Genomic DNA, 18845 nt, shown 5'->3' with positions numbered 1-18845 from the left:
GCCTGTCCCACAAAAGCTTGCATGATCTGCCCTCTGCTGCCTTTTCTTGCCTCTCCTCCTCAGTCATTCTTACACCCATAAACCTTACATCCTAGATCAGGGTTGGAAACATGCACTGCTAATGAAGCCAGTAACGCAAATGAGTGAACAGGGTGAATAGGAACCGTGATGAGCTAGACTCACCTCAAAGAAGTAATGGATACTTGGTTCCAGATTATTGTTCATGGAGAGATGCAGGACCTAGATTACCAGCTCTCCAATATTTCAAGACAAGTCAGAATTCCAAATATTCATGTGCCATCTGCTGATTTTAAAATGTGGGCAATTAAATTTTATATATATATAATATACGTATATAATATATAACATATATATATTTGAGAGAGAGAATACATGCCAGACAAAACATGCCTCATCCTCCTACCCTTGTTGAATTATTTCTCGTTGGAGATTTTCCTGGCCCTAATGCAAGCAAAATAGCCCTTATCTGGGCCTTTTAGCAATTTACCTATCTCTCTGTTGTAGTATTTAACTATATTACATTATGGCTACTTGTCCCAAATAGAGCTCCTCAAATGTATGGACCATATATACATGATATATATGAGATACATATATATATACACACACACACATATATATATAGTCTTAATCTTTATACCTTCAGCCGGTGCTTAACACGTACTAGGTCCTCTGGAAATCTGCAGTACGGAAGAAGTTTCCTGATCTTTGGTCTTGCCTAGGTACAGGCTTGCAGAGGTTGGCAGCGCAATACGGTCAACGACTTCTGCTGGCCATTAGAGGGCAGACTGATTCCACAGCTCTCCGGCCCCCAGCCCAGCCGTCAAGGGCCCCAAAATACTCTCCCCAATTTACCCCTCCGCTTGTCATTTCCAACACTGTCTCCCACCGCCCCGACAAATCCCATTTTAATAATCCTCCTCAAGACAAACACACACTCACACGCCGGCCGTGACCCTGAGATCACACCTGTTCGCTCTTCCAGCCACCCGCAAGCTCTCCCTCCCCGTTCCTACAGCCATTGGGGAACTAAAGAGTTAACTCCGCCCTTCTACCTGGTCCTTTTTCTCCGCTAATCCGCTCAATCTGTAAACCGGAGGGGGGGGGGGAGATCCTAGATGGACTGGTTACGGGGACCCTGGATTCACCTACTTTAACGCCTTTTCCAGAAACCGTCACCCTTCCGCACCACCCCGACACACATCCAAACACACACTTTTTCCTACCAAGATCCCAAACCAGCACCTCTTTCTCTCTTCCCCAGACGGAACCAGGTAGGAGGGGAGGGAAAGGTGGGGCGCAAGAGGCCCTCTGTTTTTCCCACAGACTTCTTTATTCCGTTCTTCCCGACCCCGCAACAGAGCCCCTTCTACCCGTGCCGCTTCTCGGAGGAGCAAGAAGTTTCTCCGCCGAGAAGCGCGAAGAGGCTCTAAAGGAAAGTGCGCGGGCTGAGAGACTCGGAAGAGCCCGCGACTTCGGGGCGGGGACGAAGGAGTTAAAGATCCAGGATTGGTTCTAAGGTCACGGAGTCTGGGAGGGGAAGCGGCCGGGAGGGAGGGTTCGGAGCTTGGCTTGGGTCCTCCCCAGCCCCCCCCGGACTGCCGGAGACTTGGGCCGGCCGGACGCCCCTTCTGGCACACTCTCTGGGCCAGGCGCTCACGCACACATACAAACACTCACACTCCCCTTTCCCTCCCTGGCGCCCTCTCCCATCCTTCTCCACGGAGCGCTCGCGCTCTCGTTTTCTCTCTCCTAACACACACACACATACACACACACACACACACACACACACGCTCTCGCTCACACTCGCGTCCTCTCGGCCCCCGCGCTCTCCTCGCACCCACCTGCTCTGCAGCGCCCTGGGCGCACCCCTCGGTCGCGCGCCCCTGGCGCTCCTGGCGCAGACTGTCACAGCTAGAAGGGGCAGCGTGCCTCGGGGTGAGCGCCCCCGCCCCGCTCGTCCTCCCTCCCACAGGGGCGCTCCTGGTGCCCAGGATGGGCCGCTGAGCCGGAGGGGACGCCAGAGGCCATGGTGGGAGCGCTTGTCCGCCTCGGTGCCCGCTGAGGCCATGCCGCGCCCCGGCTGCCCCTCCGGCGCCCGCCTGCGCCTGCTTCTGCTCCTGCCGCCGCTGCTGCTGCTCCCAGGCAGCTACGCGGGCAACCTGACGGTGGCCGTGGTGCTACCTCTGGCCAACACCTCGTACCCGTGGTCGTGGGCGCGCGTGGGACCGGCGGTGGAGCTGGCCCTGGCCCGGGTGAAGGCGCGGCCGGACCTGCTGCCGGGCTGGACAGTCCGCACGGTGCTGGGCAGCAGCGAGAGCGCGCTGGGCGTCTGCTCCGACACCGCCGCGCCCCTGGCCGCCGTGGACCTCAAGTGGGAGCACAACCCCGCGGTGTTCCTGGGCCCCGGCTGCGTGTACGCCGCCGCCCCCGTGGGCCGCTTCACTGCGCACTGGCGGGTGCCGCTGCTGACCGCCGGCGCCCCGGCTGTGGGGTTCGGGGCCAAGGACGAGTACGCGCTGACCACCCGCGCCGGGCCCAGCCATGCCAAGCTGGGCGACTTCGTGGCGGCTCTGCACCGACGGCTGGGCTGGGAGCGCCAGGCTCTAGTGCTCTACGCCTACCAGCCCCGCGACGACCAGCCCTGCTTCTTCGTGGTGGAGGGGCTGTACATGCAGGTCCGCGACCGCCTTAACATCACGGTGGACCACCTGGAGTTCGCCGAGGGCGACCGCGACCACTACACCATGCTGCTGCGCACCGTGCGACGCAAAGGCCGGGGTGAGACACGGGCACACCCATCCGGCCGCTTTGCCTCCGGGCCTTCCCCGGGACATCCTCTTTCTTCTCCGGGCCAGACTTCTCCTCCCCGCGGCTCCTCATTCCTGTCTCAGCCTCCTCAGCCCTTTCCACCTCTGAGTTTCTATTTCCCTCTCTTTCTCCATGCCCCCCCACTTCCAGTTCCTAGGCTCTCCTCTCTTCTCACCTCCGCACTCCCCCACCTCCTTCCCACCGGTTCCTCCGGAGTTAACGGGAGGGAGAAAATGCCTCCGGCCACCATGACACTTAGTAGGGCCCCAGCTTAGTTGCTATCCCTCATGTCTCCCCCATTTTCCTTCTGTTCCCAGCAGGCTTCTTCCCTCCTCCAGCTTCTCCTCCCCGTGCTCCCACACGCCCTCTCCTCTTCCAGTCCCCTCTCCAGCTGGCCCTTCTCTGCTCTCCCCCGCTCCTGACCTCACCTTGCCCACCTTTGGCTCCATTATTCCCTCTCTCCCTATCTGGGCTCCTTCCTCCTCCCCCTCCCACCGCCTCCTCCCTCCCTTCACCTTCCTCAGGCCGCAGCCCAGACTGAGCCAGGAGTTCCACTTAACTACCTCAGGGTCTCTGAATTTCCTCCCCTGGGTGCCCTGGCTTCAGTTCCCCCTCCACTCCCTGACACTTAGGCTCTTCTCTCTCTCTCTGACCCCCCTTCCCCCACAGTTGTCTACATCTGCAGCTCCCCAGACACCTTCAGAGCCCTGATGCTCCTGGCCCTGGAAGCTGGCCTGAGTGGGGAGGACTATGTTTTCTTCCACCTGGACCTCTTTGGGCAAAGCCTGCAAGGAGCACACGGCCTTGCTCCCCACAGGCCCTGGGAGAGAGGAGATGGGCAGGATGTCAGTGCCCACCAGGCCTTTCAGGTGAGTGTTCAGATTGGAAGCCCAGGCTGTGGGGCTCTGGGCTGGTGGCACATTGTGTCTGGGTCCTGGGTCCCTCAGTGTCTGAAAGGATTCCAGAAAAGAGGTTCTGGATGCTCATAGAGAGTTAGGTGACAAAGGCAGGGGGCTGGGGCAAGGGGTATATAGAGGGCCAGGGGACTTCAGAACCAGGAGGCTAAAAAGATGAGAGAATGCCCTTGAGGTGGGATAATGTTCACATCTCACAGACCATCTGGACTTGGAAAAGCCATCCCAGTTCATCCCCTGCTTTGAAGCAGGCAGCACCTCGCGCAGGACATAGGATCCAATTTGACCTTGAGCAAGTAGAGATGCAGCTCTGGGAGGTGGGCACCCAGGGTACTGGCAGGACTGGAGTCAGCACCCAGCTCTCCCCTCTCCACTGACCCCTTCCTCAGGCTGCCAAAATCATTACATATAAAGAGCCGGATAATCCTGAGTACTTGGAATTCCTACAGAAGCTAAAACACTTGGCCCATGAGCAGTTCAACTTCACCATGGAGGATGGCCTGGTAGGAGGGGTTCCTGGGACCCTGCAGCGTGGACCTCCAGCCCCCAGTTCACAGCCCTCTGCCAGTCGCCGCCCTGCTCTCTCAGCCATCCCTGTATTCCCAAGTCTCCCCTTCTTTCCCTTCCCACTGTTCCCATATCTCTCCTGATGATGGAGGGGGGCATTGACAAGTTGTTCAACCTCTGAAACTCAAATCCTTATCAGTAAAATGAGGATGCTACGTCCTGCCCTATCTGCCTAGCAGGATTCAGAAGCAGTGATATACGCGGAGGCGTCTTACAAGTAGTAAAATCTCTCTGTGCTGTGAGCGTGTTTTCTCCCATCCTCTTCCAAGTTCCCAGTGCCTCCCATTCCCCACCCCACAGCGCCCCACTCTGTGCCCTTCATACATCCCACCCCAGCCCAGCTCTGCCTGCCCCTGCAGGTGAACACCATCCCAGCGTCCTTCCACGACGGGCTCCTGCTCTATGTCCAGGCAGTGTCGGAGACTCTAGCACATGGGGGAACTGTCACCGATGGGGAGGGCATCACTCAGCGGATGTGGAACCGAAGCTTCCAAGGTCAGGCACTGGAGGTGGCAGGAATGGGCTACCTTGGGGTGCCCCAGGCAGGAAGCAGTGAGAAGCCCCTAGCCCTGTAGTGCAGGTAGTCACTTGCCCACACCAGTCTCTTCTACCTCTCTTCTTCTTTAGGCTCTTTTCCCCATGTCCCTAGTGCCATCAAGAAGTCTTCCTAAGTGCCCAGATCAAAAGATCAACAGACAGAGATGAGGTGTGGGACCCATGAAATTCCACCCTGTCAAAACACAGCCATCTTCCTCCATACCCCCAGGTGTGACAGGATACCTGAAAATGGACAGCAATGGAGATCGGGAGACTGACTTCTCCCTCTGGGATATGGATCCTGACACTGGCGCCTTCAGGGTAAGGCTGTGCCCCCAGAAGACAGTGCCAACTGGGAATGACACTTCACCCTCCCACCGCCCTGGATAAGAGAGAGCCCTGGATAAAAGAGATCCAGCCAATCTGGAGGAGCAACCAGAACGATAGGGACTCACAGGCGTTATCCTTGGGGAACCCCACGTCTGAGGAGGGAGCACAGTGCTGCCCTCAGGAAACTCCATGTCTCCAAAGGCAGGCAGGATCCCCTCCCAGCGGAGACAGACTGACTCAGGGCCAAGATGAATGCACATCATAGTGCTCTATAAGTGCAACAGGAACAGGAAGGGGTTGAGACCACAGGCACCAAGGAGCAGATCATCCAGGGAAGGCTTCCTGGACGAGGGGTGCCTGGATTAGGCCTGGGAATGTGGACCGAGAACACTGCATTTTCCTATCTCCTGTGTGCTTCAATCCAAGATTATAAACTCCCTGAGTGTAGGGCTGTGATTCTATACAGAGTTTTCTTTATAAAGCCTTTAAGTCATTTTCAAGTTTGTCCACTCTGATAACATGGGGCATGGGTATGAGGCTCTCTGTATCCAGTCACGGCAGGGACTCGTTGAAGAGTTGACAGTGCAGACACAGTCCCTGGCAGCAGAGATGGGGTAGGTGGGGGGCAGGATTTCTCCCTTGGACGGGAGGCCTCACCAAGGGCCCTTGCCCACCGACCGCTCCTGCCCTCCCATAGGTTGTTCTGAACTTCAATGGAACCTCCCAAGAGCTGGTGACCGTGTCAGGGTGCAAACTGAACTGGCCTCTGGGGTATCCACCTCCTGATGTGCCCAAATGTGGTTTTGACAATGAGGACCCAGCCTGCAACCAAGGTGACTGCCCCTTGCCTTCCAAGCCATAATGCTGCATCCTTCCTGCTCAGGGAGTCAAATACGTGCTCCTCTCCCACACTGAGGGGTTCCTGGAGAGACTCCTCCTGCCTTTTTCTTCCCTTCATCCATCATCCCAGTTCACTGATTGAATATTTTTTTAAACTTTTTATTTTATTTCATTATTATATTACTTTTATTTATTTATTTATTGGCTGTGTTGGGTCTTCGTTGCTGTGCACGGGCTTCGTCTAGTTGTGGCGAGCGGGGTCTACTCTTTGTTGCGGTGTGGGGGCTTCTCATTGCAGTGGCTTCTCTTGTTGCGGAGCACGGGCTCTAGAGCGCAGGCTCAGTAATCGTGGCCCACGGGCTTAATTGCTCCACGGCACGTGGGATCTTCCTCGATCAGGGATCAAACCCGTGTTCCCCGCGTTGGCAGGCGGATTCTTAACCACTGCACCACCAGGGAAGTCCCTAATTGAATACTAAAAGGTTCTTCAGGGAATTCCCTGGTGGTCCAGTGGTTCGGACTCCACGCTTCTACTTCAGGGGGGGTTCGATCCCTGGTCAAGAAACTAAGATCCCACATGCCTGTGCGGTGCAGCCAAAAAAATTTAAAAATAAAAAAAATAAAGGTTCTTCCTCCTGCTGTCCAATGTCTAACCCAAATCTCTCTTGCTGCAACTTGGACTCTCCCCTACAGACCACTTTTCCACCCTGGAGGTGCTGGCTTTGGTGGGCAGCCTCTCCCTGCTCAGCATTCTGATCATCTCCTTCTTCATATACAGGTAAGCCTTGGAATGAGGGTGGTGATTGAGGCTGGGAGACCTAAAGAACCAATAGCAGAGGAGGTGGCAGGGACCCAGAGGGAAGAGGGAGGGGTAAAGGGACAGCACAGCACAAGGCCCAGGGAGATGGCGGAGAAAAGAGACTAAAAAGCCTCAGGACACCTGGAAGAGAGAAGGAGGAGGGGACAGAGGTGGAGTGGCCAGGGAGGATCTGGGAGATCCAAGAAGGAGCAGATCTGTTGGGGGCATCATAGGGTGTGGATTCCGGCCTGAGGCTCGTTTATCCTCCCTTCCTGCTTGTACAGACTGGATGGGAAGCAGTGGTCCAACACCTGTGGGGTTGGGCCTATATTCGTTCAGCAGGGATGAAGGCTCTGCTGGGTACCAAGTGCCGAACCCAGAGTGGAGGAGAGAGAGAAGGAAGCCCCACTCCTGCCTTCCAGTGGGAGGCTGACAGGAAAATGCAGGAAAAGTTAAAGACAGAGGGAAGCAAGGAGGGAGAGAAGGAAATCAATGCTGGTCAAGCATATACTGTGTGCCAGGCACTTCCACACACAGTTTTTCTTTTCATTTTTGTAACAATGCTTTGAAATAAATGTCGAGGTCCCCAATTTCCAGATGAGGACATTTAGACATGAACCTGAGACTCAGAGAAGTGGAATGACTACCCCAAGGTCCCCAGTGAGGCAGAATTTCACCCAAGCCTCCTGACTCTCAACCAAGAGGATGTTAACTGCCCCACCCATCTCTTAGCAACTGCAGTGGTCCCAGGGCTCTGAGGAGAGGCTGGGTCAGGGGCTCAGACAACCCTGGGTCAGGGGCTCAGACATGGACTTAGGGGCACATTTCATGCCTCAGAAAGATGCAGCTGGAGAAGGAACTGGCCTCAGAGCTGTGGCGGGTGCGTTGGGAGGACCTGCAGCCCAGCAGCCTAGAGAGGCACCTCCGGAGTGCAGGCAGCCGGCTGACCCTGAGCGGGGTAAGAACTCCGGTACTGGGGGGAGGGGGCAGAGTTGGGAATGGGCGTGTGGGTAGTGCCTGATGGGTAGGGTAGAGAGCAGGCTTCTAGTCCCAGCCCTGCCTTCACTCGCTGTGTGACCTTGGGCAAGTCACATTCCCTCTCTGAGACTACCGCAGGTAATGATTACATCTACAGAGCTCTCTCACAGGGCTCTTTCAAAAGTTAGAGATAGCATATGTGAAAATGCGTTTTATTTTATTTGTTTGTTTTTTTGTATAATCATCTGAAAGTTTCTGCATACTTTTTCTTTTAATTGGGGTATAGTTGTTTTACAACGTTGTGTTAGTTTCCACTGTACAGCGAAGTAGTAGAGTTCCCTGTGCTATACAGCAGGTTCTTATTAGTTATCTATTTTATACATATCAGTGTATATATGTCAATCCCAGTCTCCCAGTTCATCTCACCCCCACGCCCCACCCCCCTGAAAATACTTCTTTTTTTTTTTTTTTCCGGTACTTGGGCCTCTCACTGTTGTGGCCTCTCCCATTGCGGAGCAACAGGCTCCGGACGCGCAGGCTCAGAGGCCATGGCTTACGGGCCCAGCCGCTCCACGGCGTGTGGGATCTTCCCGGTCTGGGGCACGAACCCATGTCCCCTGCGTCGGCAGGCGGACTCTCAACGACTGCGCCACCAGGGAAGCCCCTGAATATACATTTTTAAAAAGTAAATAAATGAGGAAAGGATTTTATGATGTGGAATGAGAGGCAGGGCAACACAAAGATAAGGCAGGGTAGTGAAGACCAGAACTCAAGCAACCAGGATGGAGAGCCGGGTCCATGGGCTGACCACCCCTCCTGCACTCCGTCCCTTCAGAGAGGCTCCAATTACGGCTCCCTGCTGACCACAGAGGGCCAGTTCCAAATCTTTGCCAAGACAGCATATTATAAGGTGGGTCTGGGGAAAGACCACTGGTCCTCAGGACTGGGGCAGGGCTTTCCTATAACGGAGGACTGGAGACGGTCTTAGCACAGGGGTGGGCTGTCAGGGCTGGGCCATCGCCTTACAGTGACAATCTCCATTCCTCACTCAGGGCAACCTCGTGGCTGTGAAACGTGTGAACCGTAAACGCATTGAGCTGACGCGGGAAGTCCTGTTTGAGCTGAAGCATGTAATGTGGGGAGGGAGGCAATGGCCTAGGGAAGAATCTAGGGACACAGGGGAGGTTGGCCAACAGAATGGGTATGGAGGGACTGCAGGGTATCCTAGGAAGGGATGAGCACTGTAGCCCTGGGATGGGCCCCTGCGTGTTGTGGGTACGAGTGGGGGAATCATAGATGGGAGAAGGGCTGGAGATTTTGTAAGGGCTCCATTGGATAGGCTTAGGAAGCAGAGGGAGTAGGGAGCAGGTTCTGGGGAAGGGTTCTTTAGAACAGGAGTGGGAATCACCGGGGAAGGTCCTAGAATGTCTGCAGAGAATGCATAGGGACTTAAGGAGAGTGACGGGTCCCCAAGGGTGGGGGCAACTTGGCAAGGAGTGAGGTCTCTGTCAGGCTCTGATGCTGGCTCTCACCTGCAGATGCGGGATGTGCAGAACGAACACCTGACCAGGTTTGTGGGGGCCTGCACTGACCCCCCCAATATCTGTATCCTCACAGAGTACTGTCCCCGTGGGAGCTTGCAGGTGAGGCAACAAGGGAGTGTCAGGACAACTAGGTCTAGCCCCGGGTCTGCCCCTGACTCAACATAAGGCCCTGGGCAAGCCTCTCCTTCTTTCTGACCTCTATTTTCCCCATCTGTAAAATGGGAGTGGGGGGAGGGTGGTGGCACTGGAGTAGATCCAAAGCTTTGTCCCGTTCTGCCAGTTTATGTCAGTGGAACCCCTGCACTCCTCCTCCTGGGGGCATGTGCAGGGTATAGAGCTGACTCTCACTGCCCAGCAGGACATCCTGGAGAATGAGAGCATCACCCTGGACTGGATGTTCCGGTACTCGCTCACCCATGACATCGTCAAGGTAGGCCCAGAAGGGCCCACTGGGTGTTGGGGGAGGGGCCAGGCAGTCTTCTCCCCTGGCTGTGGTTGGTTGGAGATCTCACTCATGCCCAAGACCCCTGCCTCCCCAAATTTCCCAGGGTATGCTGTTCCTGCACAATGGGGCCATTTGCTCCCATGGGAACCTCAAGTCATCCAACTGCGTGGTAGACGGGCGCTTCGTGCTCAAGATCACTGACTACGGGCTGGAGAGCTTCAGGGACCCGGAGCCCGAGCAAGGACACACCCTCTATGCCAGTGAGCCCCGACCTGACTCTGACCCCTACCACCACCCCCAGCACAGCCCAGTGGGGATGCTGATGCCTGGCCTATGGTGGGCTCAGGCCCACCTTTCCCGACTCCCTGCTCAGTTCATCATCAGTAGAAAGCGGAGTCAGATGAAATGGTCTCCAGGCCCCTTCTAGCCCTAGCAACCCCTGTGATGTCTCCAGATCAGTCCCAGTCACATCCTCCGGGACCTTGTTTCCCCTCATCCCTTAGCTTTGGGGCCCTTCACCCTGTGACTCCTGACCTCTGACCTGCAGAAAAGTTGTGGACAGCCCCTGAGCTCCTGCGAATGGCCTCACCCCCTGCCCGGGGCTCCCAGGCTGGTGACGTGTACAGCTTTGGGATCATCCTTCAGGAGATTGCCCTGAGGAGTGGTGTCTTCCATGTGGAAGGTTTGGATCTCAGTCCCAAAGGTGAGAGGACCATGCTTTCCCCTAATGCTGCCACAGTCAACTAACCCCAGCTCCAGAGAGAGGGAACCCTGGAAATGCCACCACCCTTTGCTCCACTGCTGCCAATGACCCTGAGCATGACTAGCCCAGTTCCCTGCAGGGCTCCCCTGCCCCATGCCCTGGTCCTGGACCTCCCCACCCCGTTTCTCAACAGGCCCCGGGCTGAACCTACCCCTCGGCCTCTCTTCCCCCACCACACAGAGATCATCGAGCGTGTGACTCGGGGCGAGCAGCCCCCCTTCCGGCCCTCCCTGGCCCTGCAGAGTCACCTGGAGGAACTGGGGCAGCTGATGCAGCGCTGCTGGGCCGAGGACCCTCAGGAGCGGCCACCCTTCCAACAGATCCGCCTGATGCTGCGCAAGTTTAACAGGTCGCTGGCATTAGTCCTGGATCCTCCCAGCCTCCTCTACCCCCCACAGCGACCGCGTGCCTCACACTTAAGTCTTATCCCTGTGGTGGCAGAGCCCACGCACAGCCCCCCGCATACACAGCCTGCTCCAGCCCGCCACAGCCTCGCAGCCCCCTCTGTGAATACTGTAGGACCCAGCTGGTCCCACAGTCCCCTACCTCTCATACCCCGCTCCTCCAGCGGCCCCTACTCCATCAGCCTTCAGTGGCCGCAGAGTAACTGGCCTCCCACCTCCTCCCTACACCTCTCTGCCCTCGGTGGGAGCTCCCACCCGGCCCTTTGATCCCCTTTCCCAGGGTGCCCCTGGGGGCCGGTTTCTCCAGGCGCACCCCTCTGCCAGCCTGTGTGCCCTCACTCCGTTCTCGAGTGGTCCCTGTCCCCTTCTGCCTCTTCTACCTCCTTCTAAGCCACTTGTGTTCAACAAAGATGTTCAAAATAGCCAATACGTCTGAAGCTTGAAACTTGACCCTGGGGTCTCAGGGATGAATTGGACTTTCCTCCGACCCTTTTCCCCTGCCACCCCCATCCTTCTGTGCCCCCCAACCCTGACTCTCGCCAGGGACTCCACTGCAGTGGGCTGACATTAAGCCTGGGGAGGGTGAGAGCCTGGGGGAGGCGCTTCAGGGTAGGGCGTGCTGCTCCTCTCTCACCACCACCCCTTCCGCCGCCCCTGTCCCCAGAGAGAACAGCAGCAACATCCTGGATAACCTGCTGTCGCGCATGGAACAGTACGCCAACAACCTGGAAGAGCTGGTGGAGGAGCGGACCCAGGCCTACCTGGAGGAGAAGCGCAAGGCGGAGGCCCTGCTCTACCAGATTCTGCCTCAGTGAGTGCCCGTGCTTGGTGCTCCCACCACCCCTGTCCCAGCCCCACCTCACCTTCTGATCCTGCACCTGTCCCTGACCCCTCAGCTCAGTGGCTGAGCAGCTGAAGCGTGGGGAGACGGTCCAGGCCGAAGCTTTTGACAGCGTCACCATCTACTTCAGTGACATTGTGGGTTTCACAGCCCTGTCGGCGGAGAGCACGCCCATGCAGGTAAGTCAGGCACAGCCCCAGGTGTCGGAGCAGCCAGGTGTGCTTGGCTTGGCACCTGCATCCCATAGGCCTGCCTTCTGGTTCCGCTTTTCCCACCCGAGCCCAGGTGGGGCCCCGGGGCCCCTTACTCCCCACCCCTCTTGGCTTCTCTTTTCTTCCAGGTGGTGACCCTGCTCAACGACCTGTACACTTGCTTTGATGCTGTCATAGACAACTTTGATGTCTACAAGGTGAGTAAAGATGGGAGGGGACAGACAGACAGATGTGGAGGGCAGAATGGCATAGTCTTAAGCGGGAAGACCAAGAGACGTGGACAAAGACAGTGTCACAGGGAGGTGTCACAGGGAGACCCAGGAACAGGCAGAAAAACCGCGCGGGGGCTGGGGGATGAGCGAACACAGTGGCTGGTAGATGGGGGGTGGGGACAGGAAGGCGGTGCCCACAGTGTGGGGGCCGCACCGGGAGAAAGTTCCAGTCCTCAGGTCCGGCACCCTCTCGCGGCCCTCACAGGTGGAGACCATTGGTGACGCCTACATGGTGGTGTCCGGGCTCCCAGTGCGGAACGGGAGGCTGCACGCCCGCGAGGTGGCCCGCATGGCCCTGGCCCTGCTGGACGCGGTGCGCTCCTTCCGCATCCGCCACCGGCCCCAGGAGCAGCTGCGCTTGCGCATCGGCATCCACACAGGTGAGGCCGCCGGAGGGGCGGGGAGGGTGCTCCTACAGGCTGGAGCTGCAGATGAGAGACGAGCCGGCTGCGGCTGCGTCGCCACCGCTCCCCGTGCGCGCGTACACCTACACCTCTGGGCTCCCACCGACAGCAGGTCCCACCTGCTGCCTCTCCTGGAGCGCTCTAGCCCCGTCCTATGGCCACCCTCCGTTCCTCCCACCTACTTCCCTAAACTGATGGGTTTCCCTCACTGATGGGCTTCCGCTCCCTCCAGGACCCGTGTGTGCAGGTGTGGTAGGGCTGAAGATGCCCCGTTACTGTCTTTTTGGGGACACAGTAAACACGGCCTCAAGAATGGAGTCTAACGGGGAAGGTATGCTGGGTCCCCGAGGTGGGACAGGGAGGGGAAGGGTGGCTGTGGCTGAGGAAGGCTCTCCTGGCAGTGGGTGCCTATCCAATCCATGTTCTGTCTCCTCCCAGGCTCCCTTCTCATAAGGGTTCAACCTGGCCACATCACCTTGAATCTAATCAGAGACTCAGGTCCCAGCTGCGCCCTCTTGGCAAATGATTGAAAAGTCTTTCCAGGCCAATGTCCAGCAGTTCCCAGCTGGGAACTACCTTTAGGACCCTCTTGGGTGTGGTAAAAAGGGCTCCAGAGCAGCCCACTTGGGTGTGAATCTCAGCTCTACAACCGACTCAGCTGTGTCAGTTTGCTACACCTCCCTGAGCCTCTGTTTTCCTCACCTGGAAAATGAGAATTAAACATGTACCTCAGAAGGGTTACGTGAGAAAGTCACATAACGCGGCTAGCAGATAGTTGTCATTCGACTTTCCTGAGCCTTAGCTGGTTATCTTTTTTCTTTTTTAATTAATTAATTTATGGCTGCCTTGGGTCTTCGTTGCTGTGCGCAGGCTTTGTCTAGTTGTGGCAAGTGGAGGCTAGTCTTAGTTGCGGTGCGCGGGCTTCTCATTCTGGTGGCTTCTCTTGTTGCAGAGCAGGGACTCTAGGTGTGCGGGCTTCAGCAGTTGTGGCACGCGGGCTTCAGTAGTTGTGGTTCGCGGCCTCTAGAGCGCAGGCTCAGTAGTTGTGGCGCACAGGCTTCGTTGCTCCGCGGCATGTGGGATCTCCCCAGACCAGGGCTCAAACCCGTGTCCCTTGCATTGGCGGGCAGATTCTTAACCACTGCGCCACCAGGGAAGTCCCTGTTTATCTTTAAAATGATGCCTGTCTCAGTGTTCTAAAACACATAGCCCAACCCCTGGAACACAGTAGGTACCAAATAAATGCTTGCTCCCACCTCTTCCCTTGAGCTTGCTTCCTGTTGATCTTCTGCCTCCTGCTGTAGTCAACACAATTCAATTCAGTAAATATTTATTGAGCAACTACTGAGTACCAGGCCTTGGAATACTAAGACGACCCAGACCAAAGCTTGCTAGGGAGTCCACGCGGACCCCAGCTAAGCCTCATGGTGGGCAAAGGGCTACTTGGGAGCCCAGAGGGGGTCTGGTTCAGCAGATATTCCCTGGGCACTGTGTTGAGGGCGTCGAGGTGGAGAAAACTTCTCACTGAGGTTCAGTCCTCAAGGAACACATTCTCAGAAATCGTTTAACAGCAGAAAAGGGCCTCTGCAATGCAGACCCCAGGAGTGGTAGGGGCGAGTTCAGAGGGAGGTCAAAGAAGGGCTGTGGGGAACAGCAGTCAGGAGTCAGGAGTCTGGGCAGACCTCAGCAGATTTGGGCAGGTCTCCTCCCCGAGACCGGGGCTCCCTCAGCCCTGAAATGAGGGTGTTGAGTTAAGGAACGATGATAGCAAACACTCGTATAGTGCCTCCTAAGTGCCAGACTCTTTTAAAATGCGTAATGAATAATGTTAAATTTGATCCTCACTAGAAGGCTTTGAGATGGGTCCTGTTGCTATCAGCATTTTGTAGAGTAGGAAACTGAGGCACAGGTAGTTTATACTACTTCCCCGAGCAAGTGTCCAAGCTGGGATGCATACTAGGCAGAGCAGGCTCCAATGTCTGAGCTCCTGACCACTACACTCTATTGTCTGTCTAGAGCCTGGTGATGCTCTGGAGTGCTGTCCGATAGAACTTTCTGCAGTAATGGAAATGTTCTATGCTGTGCTGTCCAATATGGTAGCCTCTGAGGCATTGCATTTTTCACTATATTTCAATTACAGTTTAAATAGCCACATGTGACTAATGGCTTTCATGGTGGACAACACAGTTCTAGAGTTCTTAGGGAGAGGCCCGTGTAGTCAGACACTACATGGAGGGGGTGGGACTTTGAATTAGGAGGCTTTCTGGGCCAAAGGAAGGAGGGAGAGCATCTTTCTAGCCCCACAGTCCCTGATCTCCTGCTCCCATCTCTTGCTTCTCTCATCTCCCTTCTCCTACCCAGCCCTGAAGATCCACTTGTCTTCTGAGACCAAGGCTGTCCTGGAGGAGTTTGGTGGTTTCGAGCTGGAGCTTCGAGGGGATGTAGAAATGAAGGTAGGAAAGGAAGTCCCTACCCTTACCACCCCTTAGGGTCTCCGAAGGGCTTACCCTCCCCCAGGCCCCTTCTCAAGCAGCCAACCCCACTCCCAACATTTGGGAAAGTAGATGAGTCACTCCCCACCCCAAACTCCTCTTTTTCCCTCCAGGGCAAAGGCAAAGTTCGGACCTACTGGTTATTGGGGGAGCGGGCGAGTAGCACCCGAGGCTGACCTGGCTCCCCTCCTGGCCTTCCACACCTCCCTTCCCTGTGCCAGAGGTGACAGAGAGGTGCCAGGCCTCAGCCTCGCCTGCAGTATCCCCACCATTGCCAAAGAAGTAGTTTGAACAGCTCAGATGTGCAGACCCCAGTGGAGACACCAGACATTACCTCTGAAAGTGGACTGGTATTGGGGGAGAACTTGGAGCTCACAGGACTGGACCAAAACTCACAGCCATGCCCAGGGACACACACACACACACACACACACACACACACACGTAGGCACACGCACCCACTCTCCACCCTGACTCAGGCCAGGCCAGGCTGGGACATGGATTCCTGGATCCTCCTGCCCCTCCCTGTGCCCTCTTCCCTCAACCGTGCTACACTGTGACTTTTATGGGGAGGAGGAAAAGGCAAAGGGATTATAGGTGAATCAAGGGGCTGGGGGGAGTCCACATCTGGGCCTAGCCCAGATGGGCCACAAACACCACCACCCCCGTCCCCCACCACCCAACCTAGGATGCAGTGCACAGGGGAGAAAGGGAAGGACAGAGGGCTGTGGGCTTGTGTGCCTTGCTTCTCCTGTGAGGGGAGACCATTAAAATCTTTATTCCAGTGACAGTGTCTTTTCTTGAGGGAGAGCGGGTTGCCAGAAAACACAGTCATATTCTCCATCCCGTGCTTCAAATAAGGTGTTTCTCAAGTTGGAATGCAGTATCTGAAAAAGGCTGCAGTGCCCCTTCCGTTTTGAGGAGCCAGTGTAACAGCCTGCGAATTACCCCAGCAGTGCTGGTGCTGTTGGTCTCAGGACCCATTTACTCCCTTAAAAGCTACTGAGGGCCCCAAAGAGCTTTTGTTTATGTGGGTCATATCTATCAGTATATTCTGTATTAGAAATTAAAACAAGTCTTTATTAACTCATTTAAAATAACTATAATAAACCCATCACATGTTCAGTTTTTACGGCTTTATCAAAGACAGTCTTAAGAGAAACTGGCTTTTTTTGAAGACCACAGTGACTAGTTTGGTGCTACTGCCTTGATTTATGCTAAGACACCAGCAAGTTTTAACCCCACTGTTTTTGCACCATCAGTGCAAATATCAACACAGTCAATAAGGCAAATAACATAATTAGTAGGAGTGTGAAAATCTCGTGTGTGTGTGTGTGTGTGTGTGTGTGTGGCTTGAGGGATCTTAGTTCCCCGACCAGGGATTGAACCCGGGGCCCCTGGCAGTGAAAGCACCGAGTCCTAACCACTGGACTGCCAGGGAATTCCCATGAACATCATTTTGACCTCATCCATCCCTTGAAAGGATCTTGGGGACCCACAGAATCTGTGGACTGCACTTTGAGAACTGCTCTATTACCCAATGCCCAGCATACAGTAGGACTATAAGGAGTGTGGACTGAGTGGGGGAGTCCTGGCATCTGCCCCAGGAGGCCTGGGAGCCAAGAAGGAGGGGTGAGGTGGGAACATATGGATCCCTTTTGACCTCAGTTGAAATGTGGGAATTGTCCACCTGCCCATCCACCCCCACACCAGTGTAGACAAATGTGAGTGATAGTTTACAACATGACTCTCAGCTGGGCTAAGGGCCCTCCTTTCCCTGCTCTAGCCACGCACCCCACCCCCTTCCTGAGCAGGCAGGCAGGAATGCGAATGCGGGGGAGAGGTGGCTGCAGCTTCACCTCCCCCATGGGGAAAGAAAGTGCCAGACATTTCTTCAATACCATCCATCAAGTGCAGACAGGCCCCTCCTCCGACCTCCCCAAGCCTCTTACTGGAGTCCACGCCCAGCGCCCAGCGGGACTGGAGGTCGGTGTGGGCTATGGAGAGCTTGGACGTCTGCCTTCAGGACAGGGCGCCCTGACACACAAATGGTGGTCTGGAGGTGAAGAAAGGATAAGTCGTTCTCCCTTTGTCTAATGACCCTTCCTGATGTCCCGTGCTCTCTTCCCACCCTTTTTGGCCTCAGTCAGATTTGATTTATTGGGAGAAGGAGCTAACACAGTCAAGTCCTCAGCTGGGGATGAATAGCTCTGGGAGGGCCTAACAGAAGGGTGGTTGCCTTGGTAACCACAGCACACCCACCTTCCCGGTGGGCCCTGGTGGCCATGTTGACTCCCAAGCCCCCATTCCTCCTCGCAGGTAGTGGCAGTCCCAGAAGGGAGTAGAAATACTAGAGAACTGTGGGACCTAAGAAGTCAGATCAGGGACTTCCCTGGTGGCGCAGTGGTTAAGAATCCGCCTGCCAATGCAGGGGACAGGGGTTCCAGCCCTCGTCCAGGAAGATCCCACATGCCGTGGAGCAACTAAGCCCGTGCGCCACAACTACTGAGCCTGTGCTCTAGAGCCCACAAGCCATAACTACTGAGCCCGCGTGCCATAACTACTGAAGCCTGCGCACCTAAAGTCCACGCTCCACAACAAGAGAAGCCCGCGCACCGCAACAAAGAGTAGCCCCCCCTCGCCGCAAGTAGAGAAAGCCCGCTCATGGCAACGAAGACCCAATGCAGCCAAATATAAAATTAAAAATAATAATTAAAAAAAAAAAGATCAGGCTGGAGGCTGGGATATCTAGAGAGACTGGGGTTTGGGGAGGGGAGACTGTAAGAGATGAGGTGGGGAAGGTGGGGAAGGTGGGGAAGGAGGGGCGGGTAGCTGATTGACTGAGGAGCCCCAGTAAGACAATTGTAGGAAATTGCCGGTCAGATCCTTCCGGGGCAGCCTGGCTCCACTGCGGGCACTTGGAGGGGAGGGGGCTGAGGGAGTGGGCGTGAGGAGAGGCCCAAGGAGTCGATGACTTCAGCAGCTCAAGAACTTTCACTGGAACTGAGGAGATTTCCTTCCGGAGGAAGGCCCCCGAAGCCAGGAAGGACTGGGAAAGCCATTACTGAGGGGAGGTGCGGGGGGCTGGGGTGGGGGGCGGCGTTCTGAGGGTAGCAGTAGCGCCCCTCCTGCTAGCCAGGGAGACGGATTTGCGCCAGAACCTCCGCCCACGTGGGAGGGGCTGTCTAGCCTCGCTGAGTGTCCCAGGCTGTCCCGCGTAGGTCTGGGAGGGTGGGGGGCAACAGGGTTTCCCTGGAGTATGATAAGAATAATAACAACAGTAATCATTGGCATTCGATTGTGCCTTGCAGTTGACAAAGGCTTTCACATACATTATCTCATCAGCCCACATGACACCATTGGAAGGGAAGGGCAGGGAGTGCAGCTGAGGTAGGAGGGCCCAGCTGTGGTCCAGCTGTGGGTAGGAGGGCCCACTGTAGAGAGTGTGCAGAGGGAACCAGCCCTGTGCAAGGCTGGAACCCAGAAGAAAAAAAAAAAAAGCTGATAGAAGGACACAAATAACCTCCCCCTACCCCCTCTTTTCTCTATATCAAAGAGCTTGGGTAATTTATTTATCATAACAGTACATTTAGTGATAATTTTTTTTTAATGATTTATACCTTTCAGGACAGATCCATGGAATCTAATTAGCAGTGGAGGCCAGTTTG

At 55.7% G+C, this 18845-nt stretch overlaps 1 protein-coding gene across 3 annotated transcripts; it reads left to right on the top strand.

The window, feature by feature from the left end:
* Positions 1-1616: 1616 nt before the first annotated feature.
* NPR1 (natriuretic peptide receptor 1) lies at positions 1617-16282 on the top strand. Of its 3 annotated transcripts, none has more exons than XM_029230493.1 (22): positions 1617-2805; positions 3505-3704; positions 4139-4252; positions 4676-4811; positions 5083-5174; positions 5881-6016; positions 6717-6801; positions 7660-7780; positions 8636-8710; positions 8853-8930; positions 9339-9443; positions 9703-9774; positions 9893-10049; positions 10337-10492; positions 10733-10901; positions 11621-11767; positions 11853-11976; positions 12138-12206; positions 12487-12661; positions 12918-13016; positions 15047-15138; positions 15291-15598. In XM_029230493.1, the coding sequence occupies exons 1-22, from the start codon at positions 2094-2096 to the stop codon at positions 15351-15353; spliced, it is 3177 nt and encodes a 1058-aa protein (XP_029086326.1). In that variant the 5' UTR covers positions 1617-2093; the 3' UTR covers positions 15354-15598. The 3 variants fall into 3 exon arrangements, with proteins under 3 accessions (XP_029086326.1, XP_029086325.1, XP_029086327.1); XM_029230492.1 differs by having other exon boundaries at positions 1665-2805; positions 9700-9774; positions 15291-16282; XM_029230494.1 differs by lacking the exon at positions 4139-4252 and having other exon boundaries at positions 1893-2805; positions 9700-9774; positions 15291-15449.
* Positions 16283-18845: the final 2563 nt, after the last annotated feature.

This window comes from Monodon monoceros, unplaced genomic scaffold, assembly GCF_005190385.1.
Source record: "Monodon monoceros isolate NGI ecotype Baffin Bay Population unplaced genomic scaffold, NGI_Narwhal_1 Super_Scaffold_18, whole genome shotgun sequence".
In the NCBI taxonomy this organism is placed as follows: Eukaryota; Metazoa; Chordata; class Mammalia; order Artiodactyla; family Monodontidae; genus Monodon; species Monodon monoceros.
The sequence above is the reverse complement of the archived record's forward strand: the minus strand, read 5'-3'. Positions and strand labels throughout refer to the sequence as shown.